This window comes from Oncorhynchus nerka, linkage group LG15 (genome assembly GCF_034236695.1).
Source record: "Oncorhynchus nerka isolate Pitt River linkage group LG15, Oner_Uvic_2.0, whole genome shotgun sequence".
Classification (NCBI taxonomy): Eukaryota; Metazoa; Chordata; class Actinopteri; order Salmoniformes; family Salmonidae; genus Oncorhynchus; species Oncorhynchus nerka.
This window is the reverse complement of record NC_088410.1, coordinates 10,646,685-10,661,684: the sequence shown is the minus strand read 5'-3', so window position 1 is coordinate 10,661,684 and position 15,000 is coordinate 10,646,685. Positions and strand designations below refer to the sequence as shown.

General features: G+C 45.9%; 1 protein-coding gene across 1 annotated transcript in view; it reads left to right on the top strand.

Annotated features, from left to right (window-relative positions):
- The window catches only part of LOC115127438 (proto-oncogene vav-like), an 83,841-nt gene that overhangs the window by 20,502 nt on the left and 48,339 nt on the right, over positions 1 to 15,000 (top strand). The window contains exons 4-6 of the mRNA XM_065002189.1: positions 13,955 to 14,013; positions 14,440 to 14,505; positions 14,718 to 14,826. Coding sequence (XP_064858261.1) covers positions 13,955 to 14,013; positions 14,440 to 14,505; positions 14,718 to 14,826 — 234 coding nt within the window. The remainder of the gene's footprint in view (positions 1 to 13,954; positions 14,014 to 14,439; positions 14,506 to 14,717; positions 14,827 to 15,000) is intronic.

Here is a 15,000-nt window from a genome sequence, read left to right as displayed (position 1 = left end):
TAGGTGAGACGACCATTCATCTTCAGATAGCTAGGTGGACGACCATTCATCTTCAGATAGCTAGGTGAGACGACCACATACAGTACATTCATCTTCAGATAGCTAGGTGGGATGACCATTCATCTTCAGATAGCTAGGTGGGACGACCATTCATCTTCAGATAGCTAGGTGAGACGACCATTCATCTTCAGATAGCTAGGTGAGACGACCATTCATCTTCAGATAGCTAGGTGAGACGACCACATACAGGACATTCATCTTCAGATAGCTAGGTGAGACGACCATTCATCTTCAGATAGCTAGGTGAGACGACCATTCATCTTCAGATAGCTAGGTGAGACGACCATTCATCTTCAGATAGCTAGGTGAGACGACCATTCATCTTCAGATAGCTAGGTGAGACGACCATTCATCTTCAGATAGCTAGGTGAGACGACCATTCATCTTCAGATAGCTAGGTGAGACGACATTCATCTTCATACAGTACATTCATCTTCAGGTAGCTAGGTGGGACAACCATTCATCTTCTTCAGACCATTCATCTTAGGTAGCTAGGTGAGACGACCATTCATCTTCAGATAGCTAGGTGAGACGACCACATACAGTACATTCATCTTCAGGTAGCTAGGTGGGACGACCACATACAGTACATTCATCTTCAGATAGCTAGGTGAGACGACCATTCATTTTCAGATAGCTAGGTGAGACGACCACATACAGTACATTCATCTTCAGGTAGCTAGGTGAGACGACCATTCATCTTCAGATAGCTAGGTGAGACGACCATTCATCTTCAGATAGCTAGGTGAGACGACCATTCATCTTCAGGTAGCTAGGTGAGACGACCACATACAGTACATTCATCTTCAGGTAGCTAGGTGAGACGACCATTCATCTTCAGATAGCTAGGTGGGACGACCATTCATCTTCAGATAGCTAGGTGAGACGACCACATACAGTACATTCATCTTCAGGTAGCTAGGTGGGACAACCATTCATCTTCAGATAGCTAGGTTTGACGACCATTCATCTTCAGGTAGCTAGGTGGGACGACCACAGACAGTACATTCATCTTCAGGGAGCTAGGTGAGACGACCATTCATCTTCAGATAGCTAGGTGAGACGACCATTCATCTTCAGGTAGCTAGGTGAGACGACCACATACAGTACATTCATCTTCAGGTAGCTAGGTGAGACGACCATTCATCTTCAGATAGCTAGGTGAGACGACCATTCATCTTCAGATAGCTAGGTGAGACGACCATTCATCTTCAGGTAGCTAGGTAGAGACGACCACATACAGTACATTCATCTTCAGATAGCTAGGTGAGACGACCATTCATCTTCAGATAGCTAGGTGAGACCATTCATCTTCAGGTAGCTAGATGGGACGACCACATACAGTACATTCATCTTCAGATAGCTAGGTGGGATGACCATTCATCTTCAGATAGCTAGGTGGGACGACCATTCATCTTCAGATAGCTAGGTGAGACGACCATTCATCTTCAGATAGCTAGGGTAGCTAGGTGAGACGACCATTCATCTTCAGATAGCTAGGTGAGACGACCACATACAGGACATTCATCTTCAGATAGCTAGGTAGAGACGACCATTCATCTTCAGATAGCTAGGTGAGACGACCATTCATCTTCAGATAGCTAGGTGACCACCACATACAGTACATTCATCTTCAGGTAGCGACCATTCATCTTCAGATAGCTAGGTGAGACGACCATTCATCTTCAGATAGCTAGGTGAGACGACCATTCATCTTCAGATAGCTAGGTGAGACGACCACATACAGTACATTCATCTTCAGATAGCTAGGTGGGATGACCATTCATCTTCAGATAGCTAGGTGGGACGACCATTCATCTTCAGATAGCTAGGTGAGACGACCATTCATCTTCAGATAGCTAGGTGAGACGACCATTCATCTTCAGATAGCTAGGTGAGACGACCACATACAGGACATTCATCTTCAGATAGCTAGGTGAGACGACCATTCATCTTCAGATAGCTAGGTGAGACGACCATTCATCTTCAGATAGCTAGGTGAGACACCATTCATCTTCAGATAGCTAGGTGAGACGACCATTCATCTTCAGATAGCTAGGTGAGACGACCACATACAGTACATTCATCTTCAGGTAGCTCAGATAGCTGGGACGACCATTCATCTTCAGTAGCATTCATCTTCAGTACATTCTCAGGTGAGACGACCATTCATTTCAGATAGCTAGGTGAGACGACATTCATCTTCATAGCTAGTGAGACATTCATCTTCAGGTAGCTAGGTGAGACGACCATTCATCTTCAGATAGCTAGGTGATACGACCATTCATCTTCAGATAGCTAGGTGAGACGACCATTCATCTTCAGGTAGCTAGGTGAGACGACCACATACAGTACATTCATCTTCAGGTAGCTAGGTGAGACGACCATTCATCTTCAGATAGCTAGGTGGGACGACCATTCATCTTCAGATAGCTACAGGCTCAGGTGAGACGACCATTCATACAGTACATTCATCTTCAGGTAGCTAGGTGGGACAACCATTCATCTTCAGATAGCTAGGTGAGACGACCATTCATCTTCAGGTAGCTAGGTGGGACGACCACAGACAGTACATTCATCTTCAGGGAGCTAGGTGAGACGACCATTCATCTTCAGATAGCTAGGTGAGACGACCATTCATCTTCAGGTAGCTAGGTGAGACGACCACATACAGTACATTCATCTTCAGGTAGCTAGGTGAGACGACCATTCATCTTCAGATAGCTAGGTGAGACGACCATTCATCTTCAGATAGCTAGGTGAGACGACCATTCATCTTCAGGTAGCTAGGTGAGACGACCACATACAGTACATTCATCTTCAGGTAGCTAGGTGAGACGACCATTCATCTTCAGGTAGCTAGGTGAGACGACCATTCATCTTCAGGTAGCTAGATGGGACGACCACATACAGTACATTCATCTTCAGATAGCTAGGTGAGACGACCATTCATTTTCAGAGAGCTAGGTGGGACGACCATTCATCTTCAGATAGCTAGGTGAGATAGCGACCATTCATCTTCAGATAGCTAGGTGAGACGACCACATACAGTACATTCATCTTCAGGTAGCTAGGTGAGACGACCATTCATCTTCAGATAGCTAGGTGGAGACGACCATTCATCTTCAGATAGCTAGGTGAGACGACCACATACAGTACATTCATCTTCAGGTAGCTAGGTGAGACGACCATTCATCTTCAGGTAGCTAGGTGGGACCACCACATACAGTACATTCATCTTCAGGTAGCTAGGTGAGACGACCATTCATCTTCAGATAGCTAGGTGAGACGACCATTCATCTTCAGGTAGCTAGGTGGGACCACCACATACAGTACATTCATCTTCAGATAGCTAGGTGAGACGACCATTCATCTTCAGATAGCTAGGTGAGACCATTCATCTTCAGATAGCTATACAGTACATTCATCTTCAGGTAGCTAGGTGAGACGACCATTCATCTTCAGATAGCTAGGTGAGACGACCATTCATCTTCAGGTAGCTAGGTGAGACGACCACATACAGTACATTCATCTTCAGGTAGCTAGGTGAGACGACCATTCATCTTCAGATAGCTAGGTGAGACGACCATTCATCTTCAGGTAGCTAGGTGAGACGACCACATACAGTACATTCATCTTCAGGTAGCTAGGTGAGACGACCATCCATCTTCAGGTAGCTAGGTGAGACGACCATTCATCTTCAGGTAGCTAGATGGGACGACCACATACAGTACATTCATCTTCAGGTAGCTAGGTGAGACGTCCATTCATCTTCAGGTAGCTAGGTGAGACGGCCATTCATCTTCAGATAGCTAGGTGAGACGACCACATACAGTACATTCATCTTCAGGTAGCTAGGTGGGACAACCATTCATCTTCAGATAGCTAGGTGGGACGACCATTCATCTTCAGATAGCTAGGTGAGACGACCACATACAGTACATTCATCTTCAGGTAGCTAGGTGAGACGACCATTCATCTTCAGGTAGCTAGGTGGGACGACCACATACAGTACATTCATCTTCAGGGAGCTAGGTGAGACGACCATTCATCTTCAGATAGCTAGGTGAGACGACCATTCATCTTCAGGTAGCTAGGTGAGACGACCACATACAGTACATTCATCTTCAGGTAGCTAGGTACCATTCATCTTCAGGTAGCTAGGTGAGACGACCATTCATCTTCAGATAGCTAGGTGAGACGACCATTCATCTTCAGATAGCTAGGTGAGACGACCATTCATCTTCAGATAGCTAGGTGAGACGACCATTCATCTTCAGGTAGCTAGGTGAGACGACCACATACAGTACATTCATCTTCAGGTAGCTAGGTGAGACGACCATTCATCTTCAGGTAGCTAGGTGAGACGACCATTCATCTTCAGGTAGCTAGATGGGACGACCACATACAGTACATTCATCTTCAGATAGCTAGGTGAGACGACCATTCATTTTCAGAGAGCTAGGTGGGACGACCATTCATCTTCAGATAGCTAGGTGAGACGACCATTCATCTTCAGATAGCTAGGTGAGACGACCACATACAGTACATTCATCTTCAGGTAGCTAGGTGAGACGACCATTCATCTTCAGGTAGCTAGGTGAGACGACCATTCATCTTCAGATAGCTAGGTGAGACGACCACATACAGTACATTCATCTTCAGGTAGCTAGGTGGGACAACCATTCATCTTCAGATAGCTAGGTGGGACGACCATTCATCTTCAGATAGCTAGGTGAGACGACCACATACAGTACATTCATCTTCAGGTAGCTAGGTGAGACGACCATTCATCTTCAGGTAGCTAGGTGGGACCACCACATACAGTACATTCATCTTCAGGTAGCTAGGTGAGACGACCATTCATCTTCAGATAGCTAGGTGAGACGACCATTCATCTTCAGATAGCTAGGTGAGACGACCATTCATCTTCAGGTAGCTAGGTGAGACGACCACATACAGTACATTCATCTTCAGGTAGCTAGGTGAGACGACCATTCATCTTCAGGTAGCTAGGTGAGACGACCATTCATCTTCAGGTAGCTAGGTGGGACCACCATCTTCATAGCTAGGTGGAGTACATTCATCTTCAGATAGCTAGGTGAGACGACCATTCATTTTCAGATAGCTAGGTGAGACGACCACATACAGTACATTCATCTTCAGGTAGCTAGGTGAGACGACCATTCATCTTCAGATAGCTAGGTGAGACGACCATTCATCTTCAGATAGCTAGGTGAGACGACCATTCATCTTCAGGTAGCTAGGTGGGACCACCATTCATCTTCAGGTAGCAGGTACATTCATCTTCAGGTAGATAGCTTCAGTAGCTAGGTGAGACGACCACATACAGTACATTCATCTTCAGGTAGCTAGGTGAGACGACCATTCATCTTCAGATAGCTAGGTGAGACGACCATTCATCTTCAGATAGCTAGGTGAGACGACCATTCATCTTCAGGTAGCTAGGTGAGACGACCACATACAGTACATTCATCTTCAGGTAGCTAGGTGAGACGACCATTCATCTTCAGGTAGCTAGGTGAGACGACCATTCATCTTCAGGTAGCTAGATGGGATGACCACATACAGTACATTCATCTTCAGATAGCTAGGTGAGACGACCATTCATTTTCAGATAGCTAGGTGAGACGACCCCATACAGTACATTCATCTTCAGATAGCTAGGTGAGACGACCATTCATCTTCAGATAGCTAGGTGGGACGACCACATACAGTACATTCATCTTCAGATAGCTAGGTGGGACGACCCCATACAGAACATTCTGAAAATATTCAGACCCTTTGACTTTTTCCGTTACGTTACAGCCTTATTCTAAAATGGCTTAAATAGTTTTTCTTCCTCATCAATATACACACAATACTCCATAATGACAAAGTAAAAACAGGTTTTTAGAAACTTTTGCAAATGTATAAAAAATGTAAAATGTAAATATTATATTTACATTAGTATTCAGACCCTTTATTCAGTACTTTGTTGAAGCACCTTTGGCAGCGATTACAGCCTCTAGTCTTCTTGGGGTATGAAGCTACAAGCTTGTTACACCTGTATTTGGGGAGTTTCTCCCATTCTTCTCTGCAGATCCTCTCAAGCACTGTCGGGTTGGATGGGGAGCGTTGCTGCACAGCTATTTTCAGGTCTCTCCAGAGATGTTCGGTTGGGTTCAAGTCCGGGCTCTGGCTGGGCCACTCAAAGACGTTCAGAGATTCATCTTTGTAGGGAAGCCCCTCCTGCGTTGTCTCTGCTGTGTGCGTAGGGTCGTTGTCCTGTTGGAAGGTGAACCTTCGCCCCAGTCTGAGGTCCTGAACACCCTGAAGTAGGTTTTTTGGCAAACTCCAAGCAGACTGTCATGTGCCTTTTACTGAGGAGTGGCTTCCGTCTGGCCACTCTACCATAAAGGCCTGATTGGTGGAGTGCTGCAGAGATGGTTGTCCTTCTGGAAGGTTCTATCTCCACAGAGGAACTCTACAGCTCTGTCAGAGTGACCATCGGGTTCTTGGTCACCTCCGTGAGCAAAGCCCTTCTCCCGATTGCTCAGTTTGGCCGGGCGACCAGCTTCTTCCATTTAACAATGATGGAGGCCACTGTGTTCTTGGGGACCTTCAATGCTCCAGACTGGTAACCTTCCCCAGATCTGTGCCTCGACACAATCCTGTCTCTGAGATCCACTGACAATTCCTTCGACCTCATGGCTTGGTTTTTGCTCTGACATGCACTGTCAACTGTGGGACCTTATATACACAGGCGTGTGCCTTTCCCAATCCTGTCCAATCAATTGAATTTACCACAGGTGGACTCCAATCAAGTTGTAGAAACATCTTAAAGGGTGATCAATGGGAACAGGATGCACCTGAGCTCAATATCAAGTGTCATAGCAAAGGGTCTGAATACTTATGTAAATTAGCTTGTGAAAGTATTCACCCACTTGGCATTTTTCCTATTTTATTGCCTTACAACCTGGAATTAAAATATATATTTTTTGAGGGGTATCATTTGATTTACACAACATGGCCCCCCCTCTTTGAAGATGCAAAATATTTTGTAAACATGATGAACTGGAGCTCAATTGCGAGTCTCATAGCAAAGGGTCTGAATACTTATGGAAATTAGGTGCATTATGTAAATAGGGTATTTTATGTTTTTATATGTTTAATACATTTAGTAAACATTTTTAAAAAATCAGTTTTTTACACTTTGTCATTATGGGTTTATTGTGTGTAGATTGATGAGGATTAAAATATAAAAAAAAAGTTATTTAATCCATTTTAGAATAAGGCTGTAACGTAACAACATGTGGGAAAAGGGGGAAGGGGTCTGATTACCTTCTGAATGCTCTGTTTCACAGTCTAGTAGGAAAAGACAACAGGTTTTATTCAGGAGGGTGGGGGCTGTCGGGGCAGGACGGCCAAGAGGGCTCGGGGTTGTTGAGTCTGAAGGGAGGAGCAGTTGCCCTTGCTGTCGTCTGAACGTGTGTGTGTGTGTGTGTGTGTGTGTGTGTGTGTGTGTGTGTGTGTGTGTGTGTGTGTGCGTGCGGCGTGCGTGCGTGTGTGTGTCATCTTTAACATGGGGGTTACAGCTGTTTTCTTTCGTTTTATTCTGCTCCCCCCTCACAGTCTGCAGCTTCCTGTCAACGTGTCACCACGGTTACCATAAGCCGACCCAGTTACAGGAACAAGGCTTGTTTCTCTTTGAGACCCCAGAACACAGTCATAACACAGCCAGAACACAGTCAGAACACAGCCCAGAACACAGTCAGAACACAGTCAGAACACAGCCCAGAACACAGTCAGAACACAGTCAGAACACAGCCCAGAACACAGTCAGAACATAGCCCAGAACACAGTCAGAACACAGTCAGAACACAGCCCAGAACACAGCCAGAACACAGCCAGAACACAGTCAGAACACAGTCAGAACACAGTCATATCACAGTCCATAACACAGCCCAGAACACAGTCAGAACACAGCCCAGAACATAGTCAGAACACAGTCAGAACACAGCCCAGAACACAGTCAGAACACAGCCCAGAACACAGTCAGAACACAGCCAGAACACAGCCCAGAACACAGTCATAACCTTTAAACAGCACAGTCAAGGGGCATCCACATACTTATGGCCATACAGTACCAGTCTTTAAACAGCACAGTCAAGGGGCGTCCACATACTTATGGCCATACAGTACCAGTCTTTAAACAGCACAGTCAAGGGGCGTCCACATACTTATGGCCATACAGTACCAGTCTTTAAACAGCACAGTCAAGGGGCGTCCACATACTTATGGCCATATAGTGTCCATACAGTACCAGTCTTCTGTCTCTCAGCAGTTGGTTGGGCTGCTCTCTTCCTTCTCCTCTACTTCGGGTTTCACTTCTCTCTCTCTCGCGCTCTCACTTCTCTCTCTCTCTCTCTCTCTCTCTCCCTCTCTCGCTCTCTCTCTCCCTCAGGTAGCTCTCTCTCTCTCTCTCACTCTCACTTATTTCTCTCTCTCGCTCTCACTTATTCTCTCTCTCTCTCTCTCGCTCTCACTTCTTACTCTCTTCTTCAAGACGCTGTAGTTTCGGTCTCTCTCTCTCTCTCCATCCAGTTGCTGAGTCATGGCAAAACTGTAAGAAAGAGAGGGACAAATAGAAGCATTCCAGTATATTGTCCTTCTCGTTTCCTTTCATAAATAGGTTCCGTTTTCTGTCTGCTAAACAGCTCACCACCAGCAAAACGACAGCAATTAAATATCTAACATATTTATCTAAAAAGTATCTTTATATCTTTCTATGTCATCCCTATGTCTCCCTATGTCATCCCTATGTCTCCCTATGTCTCCTGTCTCCCTATGTCATCCCTATGTCTCCCTATGTCTCCTGTCTCCCTATGTCATCCCTATGTCTCCCTATGTCTCCTGTCTCCCTATGTCATCCCATGTCTCTCTATGTCTTCCCATGTCCCTGTATGTCATCCCATGTCTTTCTATGTCATCCCATGTCTCTCTATGTCATCTTATGTCTCCCTATGTCTCCTGTCTCTATGTCTTCCCATGTCCCTGTATGTCATCCCATGTTTCTCTATGTCATCCCATGTCTCTCTATGTCATCCATGTCTCCCTATGTCATCCCACGTGTCTCTATGTCATCCCATGTCTCTCTATGTCATCCCATGTCCCTGTATGTCAACCCATGTCTCCCTATGTCATCCCATGTCTCTCTATGTCATCCCATGTCTCTCTATGTCATCCCACGTGTCTCTGTCATTCCATGTCTCTCTATGTCATCCCATGTCCCTGTATGTCATCCCATGTCTCTCTATGTCATCCCATGTCCCTGTATGTCAACCCATGTCTCCCTATGTCATCCTATGTCTCTCTATGTCATCCCACGTCGCTCTATGTCATCCCACGTCTCTCTATGTCATCCCATGTCCCTGTATGTCATCACATGTCTCTCTATGTCATCCCATGTCTCTATATGTCTTCCCACATCTCTCTATGTCATCCCACGTCTCTCTATGTCATCCCACGTCTCTCTATGTCATCCCCATCCCTCCTATGTCATCCCATGTCTCTCTATGTCATCCCATGTCTCTCTATGTCTTCCCATGTCTCCTATGTCATCCCATGTCCCTCTATGTCATCCCTATGTCTCTTATGTCATCCCATGTCTCCTATGTCTCTATGTCATCCCATGTCATCCATGTCTCTCTCTATGTCATCCCATGTCTCCTATGTCATCCCATGTCTCTCTATGTCATCCCATGTCTCTTCTATGTCATCCCATGTCTCTCTATGTCATCCCATGTCTCTCTATGTCATCCCATGTCCCTGTATGTCAACCCATGTCTCCCTATGTCATCCCATGTCTCTCTATGTCATCCCATGTCTCTCTATGTCATCACGTGTCTCTGTCATTCCATGTCTCTCTATGTCATCCCATGTCCCTGTATGTCATCCATGTCATGTCTCTATGTCATCCCATGTCCCTGTATGTCAACCCATGTCTCCCTATGTCATCCTATGTCTCTCTATGTCATCCCATGTGTCTCTCTATGTCATCCCACGTCTCCTATGTCATCCCATGTCATGTCCCATGTCTCTCTATGTCATCCCATGTCTCTCTATGTCTTATGTCATCGTCTCTCTATGTCATCCCATGTCTCTCTATGTCATCCCATGTCCCTGTATGTCAACCCATGTCTCCCTATGTCTCCTGTCTCTATGTCTTCCCATGTCCCTGTATGTCATCCCATGTCTCTCTATGTCATCCCATGTCTCCCTATGTCATCCCATGTCTCTCTATGTCATCCCACGTGTCTCTATGTCATCCCATGTCTCTCTATGTCATCCCATGTCCCTCTATGTCAACCCATGTCCCTATGTCATCCATGTTTCTCTCTATGTCATCCCATGTCTCCCTATGTCATCCCATGTCTCTATGTCATCCCATGTCTCTCTATGTCATCCCATGTCTCTCTATGTCATCCCATGTCTCTCTATGTCATCCCATTCCATGTCTCTCTCATCCCATGTCCCTATGTCATCCCATGTCCCTGTATGTCAACCCATGTCTCCCTATGTCATCCTATGTCTCTCTATGTCATCCCACGTCGCTCTATGTCATCCCACGTCTCTCTATGTCATCCCATGTCCCTGTATGTCATCACATGTCTCTCTATGTCATCCCATGTCTCTCTATGTCTTCCCACATCTCTCTATGTCATCCCATGTCTCTCTATGTCTTCCCATGTCTCCCTATGTCATCCCATGTCTCTCTATGTCATCCCATGTCTCTCTATGTCTTCCCATGTCTCTCTATGTCATCCCATGTCATCCCATGTCCCTGTATGTCACCCCATGTCTCCCTATGTCATCCCATGTCTCTCTATGTCACCCCATGTCTCTCTATGTCTTCCCATGTCTCTCTATGTCATCCCATGTCCCTGTATGTCATCCCATGTCTCTCCATGTCCTCCCATGTCTCCCTATGCCATCCCATGTCTCCCTATGTCTTCCCATGTCTCTCTATGCCATCCCATGTCTCTCTATGTCTTCCCATGTCTCCCTTTGTCATCCCATGTCTCTCTATGTCATCCCATGTCTCTCTATGTCATCCCATGTCCCTGTATGTCATCCCATGTCTCTCTATGTCACCCCATGTATCTCTATGTCTTCCCATATCTCTCTATGTCATCCCACGTCTCTGTCATCCCACGTCTCTCTATGTCATCCCATGTCCCTGTATGTCATCACATGTCTCTCTGTCATCCCATGTCTCTCTATGTCTTCCCATGTCTCTCTATGTCACCCCATATCTCTCTATGTCTACCCATGTCTCTCTATGTCATCCCATGTCTCCCTATGTCATCCCATGTCTCTCTATGTCATCCCATGTCTCCCTATGCCATCCCATGTCTCCTATGTCTTCCTATGTCTCTCTATGCCATCCCATGTCTCTCTATGTCTTCCCATGTCTCCTTTGTCATCCCATGTCTCTCTATGTCATCCCATGGCTCTCTATGTCATCCCATGTCCCTGTATGTCATCCCATGTCTCTCTATGTCATCCCATGTATCTCTATGTCTTCCCATGTCTCTCTATGTCATCCCATGTCTCTCTATGTCACCCCATGTCTCTCTATGTCTTCCCATGTATCTTTATGTCATCCCATGTCTCCCTATGTCATCCCATGTCTCTCTATGTCATCCCATGTCTCCCTATGCCATCCCATGTCTCCCTATGTCTTCCCATGTCTCTCTATGCCATCCCATGTCTCTCTATGTCATCCCATGTCTCTCTATGTCATCCCATGTCCCTCTATGTCATCCCATGTCTCTCTATGTCATCCCACATCTCTCTATGTCATCCCATTTCTCTCTATGTCATCCCATGTCTCTATGTCATCCCACATCTCTCTATGTCATCCCATGTCCCTGTATGTCATCCCATGTCTCTCTATGTCATCCCACGTCTCTTTATGTCATTGCATGTCTCTCTATGTCATCCCATGTCCCTGTATGTCATCCCATGTCTCTCTATGTCATCCCATGTCTCTCTATGTCATCCCATGTATCTCTATGTCTTCCCATGTCTCTCTATGTCATCCCATGTCTCTGTCATCCCACGTCTCTCTATGTCATCCCATGTCTAACTATGTCATCCCACATCTCTCTATGTCATCCCATTTCTCTCTATGTCATCCCATGTCTCTATGTCTTCCCACATCTCTCTATGTCATCCCATGTCTCTCTATGTCTTCCCATGTCTCCCTATGTCATCCCATGTCTCTCTATGTCATCCCATGTCTCTCTATGTCTTCCCATGTCTCTCTATGTCATCCCATGTCATCCCATGTCCCTGTATGTCACCCCATGTCTCCCTATGTCATCCCATGTCTCTCTATGTCACCCCATGTCTCTCTATGTCTTCCCATGTCTCTCTATGTCATCCCATGTCCCTGTATGTCATCCCATGTCTCTCCATGTCCTCCCATGTCTCCCTATGCCATCCCATGTCTCCCTATGTCTTCCCATGTCTCTCTATGCCATCCCATGTCTCTCTATGTCTTCCCATGTCTCCCTTTGTCATCCCATGTCTCTCTATGTCATCCCATGTCTCTCTATGTCATCCCATGTCCCTGTATGTCATCCCATGTCTCTCTATGTCACCCCATGTATCTCTATGTCTTCCCATATCTCTCTATGTCATCCCACGTCTCTGTCATCCCACTCTCTCTATGTCATCCCATGTCCCTGTATGTCATCACATGTCTCTCTGTCATCCCATGTCTCTCTATGTCTTCCCATGTCTCTCTATGTCACCCCATATCTCTCTATGTCTTCCCATGTCTCTCTATGTCATCCCATGTCTCCCTATGTCATCCCATGTCTCTCTATGTCATCCCATGTCTCCCTATGCCATCCCATGTCTCCCTATGTCTTCCTATGTCTCTCTATGCCATCCCATGTCTCTCTATGTCTTCCCATGTCTCCCTTTGTCATCCCATGTCTCTCTATGTCATCCCATGGCTCTCTATGTCATCCCATGTCCCTGTATGTCATCCCATGTCTCTCTATGTCATCCCATGTATCTCTATGTCTTCCCATGTCTCTCTATGTCATCCCATGTCTCTCTATGTCACCCCATATCTCTCTATGTCTTCCCATGTATCTTTATGTCATCCCATGTCTCCCTATGTCATCCCATGTCTCTCTATGTCATCCCATGTCTCCCTATGCCATCCCATGTCTCCCTATGTCTTCCCATGTCTCTCTATGCCATCCCATGTCTCTCTATGTCATCCCATGTCTCTGTCATCCCACGTCTCTCTATGTCATCCCATGTCCCTCTATGTCATCCCATGTCTCTCTATGTCATCCCACATCTCTCTATGTCATCCCATTTCTCTCTATGTCATCCCATGTCTCTATGTCATCCCACATCTCTCTATGTCATCCCATGTCCCTGTATGTCATCCCATGTCTCTCTATGTCATCCCACGTCTCTTTATGTCATCGCATGTCTCTCTATGTCATCCCATGTCCCTGTATGTCATCCCATGTCTCTCTATGTCTTCCCATGTCTCTCTATGTCATCCCATGTCTCTGTCATCCCACGTCTCTCTATGTCATCCCATGTCTCTCTATGTCATCCCACGTCTCTCTATGTCATCCCATTTCTCTCTATGTCATCCCATGTCTCTCTATGTCATCCCACATCTCTCTATGTCATCCCATGTCCCTGTATGTCATCCCATGTCTCTCTATGTATCCCATGTCTCTCTATGTCATCCCACGTCTCTTTATGTCATCGCATGTCTCTCTATGTCATCCCATGTCCCTGTATGTCATCCCATGTCTCTCTATGTCACCCCTGTATGTCTGTGTTTCAGGTGATAGATACCTTGTCCATTCTGTCCCAGTCCCCCATCTCCATCCAGAAGGGTTTCCAGTAAGTTACTCTATAAACTCAACCATTCTCCTTTCTTCTTTATTGGAACGTAGAACACTATCTCTATAAACTCAACCATTCTCCTTTCTTCTTTATTGGAACGTAGAACACAATCTCTATAAACTCAACCATTCTCCTTTCTTCTTTATTGGAACGTAGAACACTATCTCTATAAACTCAACCATTCTCCTTTCTTCTTTATTGGAACGTAGAACACTATCTTTATAAACTCAACCATTCTTCTTTGTTTTTTATTGGAACGTAAAAATACTATCTTTATGTCTTCTCTCTCTCTCTCTCTCTCTCTCCCCACCTCCCCCATCTCTCTCTCTCTCTCTCTCTCTCTCTCTCTCTCTCTCTCTCTCTCTCTCCCCCTCTCTCTCTCTCCCCACCTCCCCCATCTCTCCCTTCTCTCTCTCTCTCTAGGTCTTTCCCAATAGATGGCTGTATTGCTGATGATGATATCTACAACGGTCTCTCTGACCAGATTGAGTAAGTTACTGTTTGTGTTACTGTGTTTGTGTGTGTGTGTGTGTGTGTGTGTTGAATTTGATCCTCCCTCTCTCTCCCTTCCTCCCTCTCTCTCCCTTCCTCCCCTCTCTCCCCCTCCCATTTCTCTCTCCCTCCCCTCTCTCTTCCTTCCTTCTCTCTCTCTCTCTCTCCCTCCCCCCTCTCCCTCTCCCTCCCCTCTCTCCCCCTCTCAGTGAAACAGTGGACGAGGATGATGACCTTTATGACTGTGTGGAGGATGAGGAGAATGAGGGGGATGAGATATATGAAGACCTGATGAGGGCCGATGAGCCATCGGAGACGGTGAGAGAAGACAACGGTCAATACATCCAGAGATGTGTTAACTCAGCTACATTGTTTTCAGACTTAAAGGATGGGGGAGCTGTTTTTACACTCGGGAATGGTCATTTTATGGTTGTGTATTGGTTCTGTTATGGTTTTGTTATTGTTGTGTATTGGTTCTGTTATGGGTTTGTT